The sequence below is a fragment of the Aptenodytes forsteri genome, unplaced genomic scaffold (assembly GCF_000699145.1).
Source record: "Aptenodytes forsteri isolate BGI_AS27 unplaced genomic scaffold, ASM69914v1 Scaffold321, whole genome shotgun sequence".
NCBI lineage: Eukaryota > Metazoa > Chordata > Aves > Sphenisciformes > Spheniscidae > Aptenodytes > Aptenodytes forsteri.
The window spans coordinates 779,231-781,001 of record NW_008795030.1 but is presented as its reverse complement, the minus strand read 5'-3'; the positions used below and the strand labels follow the sequence as shown (position 1 = coordinate 781,001).

The window sequence follows — 1,771 nt, the reverse complement described above, 5'->3', positions numbered from 1 at the left end:
CCCCCCCGCAGCCCTCACCTGCACGTCGCGGTAGGAGAGGAGGAGGTTCACCACGATGTCCAGGCTAAGCAGCTCCATGCTGTCCAGGCGCTGCTGGATGCGGGCCAGCTCCCGGCTCAGCTGCTCCCCTCGGTACATCTCCCGTGCCCTCCGGATATCCCGCCGGATCGTCTCCCGAAAATACCCGCTGGGGATGGGGGGCAGAGACGTGGGGCTTTTGGGGTGGTGGCAATTCTCCGCCAAGCCCTGCCAGCCCACATGGGCACGGGGGTTTGCCCGCAGCCGGAGGGGTGGGCAGCAGTACCAGGAGTCGGTGGGGATCCCCTCCAGCAGTTGGACGAGCCGGGCTGCCAGCGGGGTGAAGAAGGTCTCGCTGGGCTGGAAAAGCTCCGTCAGGCACTTCATGGCCCCGGCGTCGCAGCAGACGACCTTGTTCTGGGGTGTCACCGCATAGGGGATGAAGGTGTAGCTGCCGCAGAGGTCCTGAGGGAGGGGTGAAGGGGTGAGCGGCTGTGCCAGCCGAGCTGAGAACCCCTCTACTCGTATCATGGACCAGCCCCGTCTCCCCAAGCCTGCCCGTGCTGCCCGGACCATACAGGCCATGCTAACACAACCACCTTCCACAAGTCATTAGCAGGGAAAGACAAGCCAGCTTTATCTCTTGCTGCCATCATTACGCTCCAGAGTGAACACTCCTGGTTCTTTTCAAAACCAGGTACCCCTCTCCGTGCTGCTGTTCCTAGCGCTTGCTCTGAGCGAGTGACACCCCCCTCAACTCAGATCTGGGGAGAGGTCTTGCTCTCTGTCTGCAATGTCCACCCTCCGAGGCTGGTGAGAGGCAGCTCAGGGGGAAAGAGAGGCTCAAACCCCCCGTCACCGCGGCAGCGAGCATGGGGACAAGAGACACACCGAGTTCTTCTGGCAGATGTCTTCCTGGGGAGAGAGGGAAGGAGGAGGGATTTAACGGGCATCCCCAGCAAAAGAAATCAGCTGATTTCAGGCTCAGGGATGGGTGTTACCTGGAAAACAGCCAGGGACAAGGAGGGACGCTGGGGCCGAGCCACGAGGGCGGCCGGTCGCCCCCACGCCGCGAGCATTGCGTGTGTAACCCCCACCCCCACCCCGGGCAGGGCTGCAAACGCAGCCGGCTTCTCATCCAAACCCGGCACAGGGAAGGGGTCTCCGAACGGGTGCTTCCCCGAGTCAGGGCAATGTTTGGGGACGATTTGGACGTGCTCCCATCCACATTTTTTTCCCCGAGCGGCGAGAATCCCTCCCTCCGGCCCCTTCCGTGCAGAGGGTTTTGCTTCCAAGGAATCGGCTTTTCGCAGAGAAAAGCGCCTGTTCCCGAATTCCCAGACTGTTGGGGCCAGGGGAGCACCCAGCACCCCGCACCCAGCTCCGGGGCTCACCAGGATCCCCAGCCACCCCCTTCTCATCCCATCCAGGCGCAGGGAAATCTCTGCCAGAGCAGGATGTGACCGTGGGAATTTGGCCGGGCTCGGGGAAGGGACGGAGATCCCCCTCCTGCCGGCACGGATGCTCCAGGCGCTCGGGGCTATTCCCACCCTGGAGAAGCAGCACCCGGGGGGCCGGGGTGTCCCTGTCCCTGTCCTCACTGACCTGCAGGGCCTGGAGGGGGGGCAGGTCGGCCTGGCAGCACAGCAGGACGTTGTGGGACATGTTGAAGCTCTCGCGGACGCCCAGGTGGTAGAAGAGGGAGGGCTGGCAGACGGAGTCGCTCAGCTCCACCACGGTCACGTCTGCGGGC

At 63.8% G+C, this 1,771-nt stretch overlaps 1 protein-coding gene across 1 annotated transcript in view; it reads right to left on the bottom strand.

The window, feature by feature from the left end:
- The window catches only part of MAP3K6 (mitogen-activated protein kinase kinase kinase 6), a 10,084-nt gene that overhangs the window by 5,853 nt on the left and 2,460 nt on the right, over window positions 1-1,771 (bottom strand). Inside the window, exons 3-6 of the mRNA XM_009276266.1 lie at window positions 1,624-1,763; window positions 910-933; window positions 305-483; window positions 19-187 (exon numbers count right to left, since the gene is read on the bottom strand). Coding sequence (XP_009274541.1) covers window positions 19-187; window positions 305-483; window positions 910-933; window positions 1,624-1,763 — 512 coding nt within the window. The remainder of the gene's footprint in view (window positions 1-18; window positions 188-304; window positions 484-909; window positions 934-1,623; window positions 1,764-1,771) is intronic.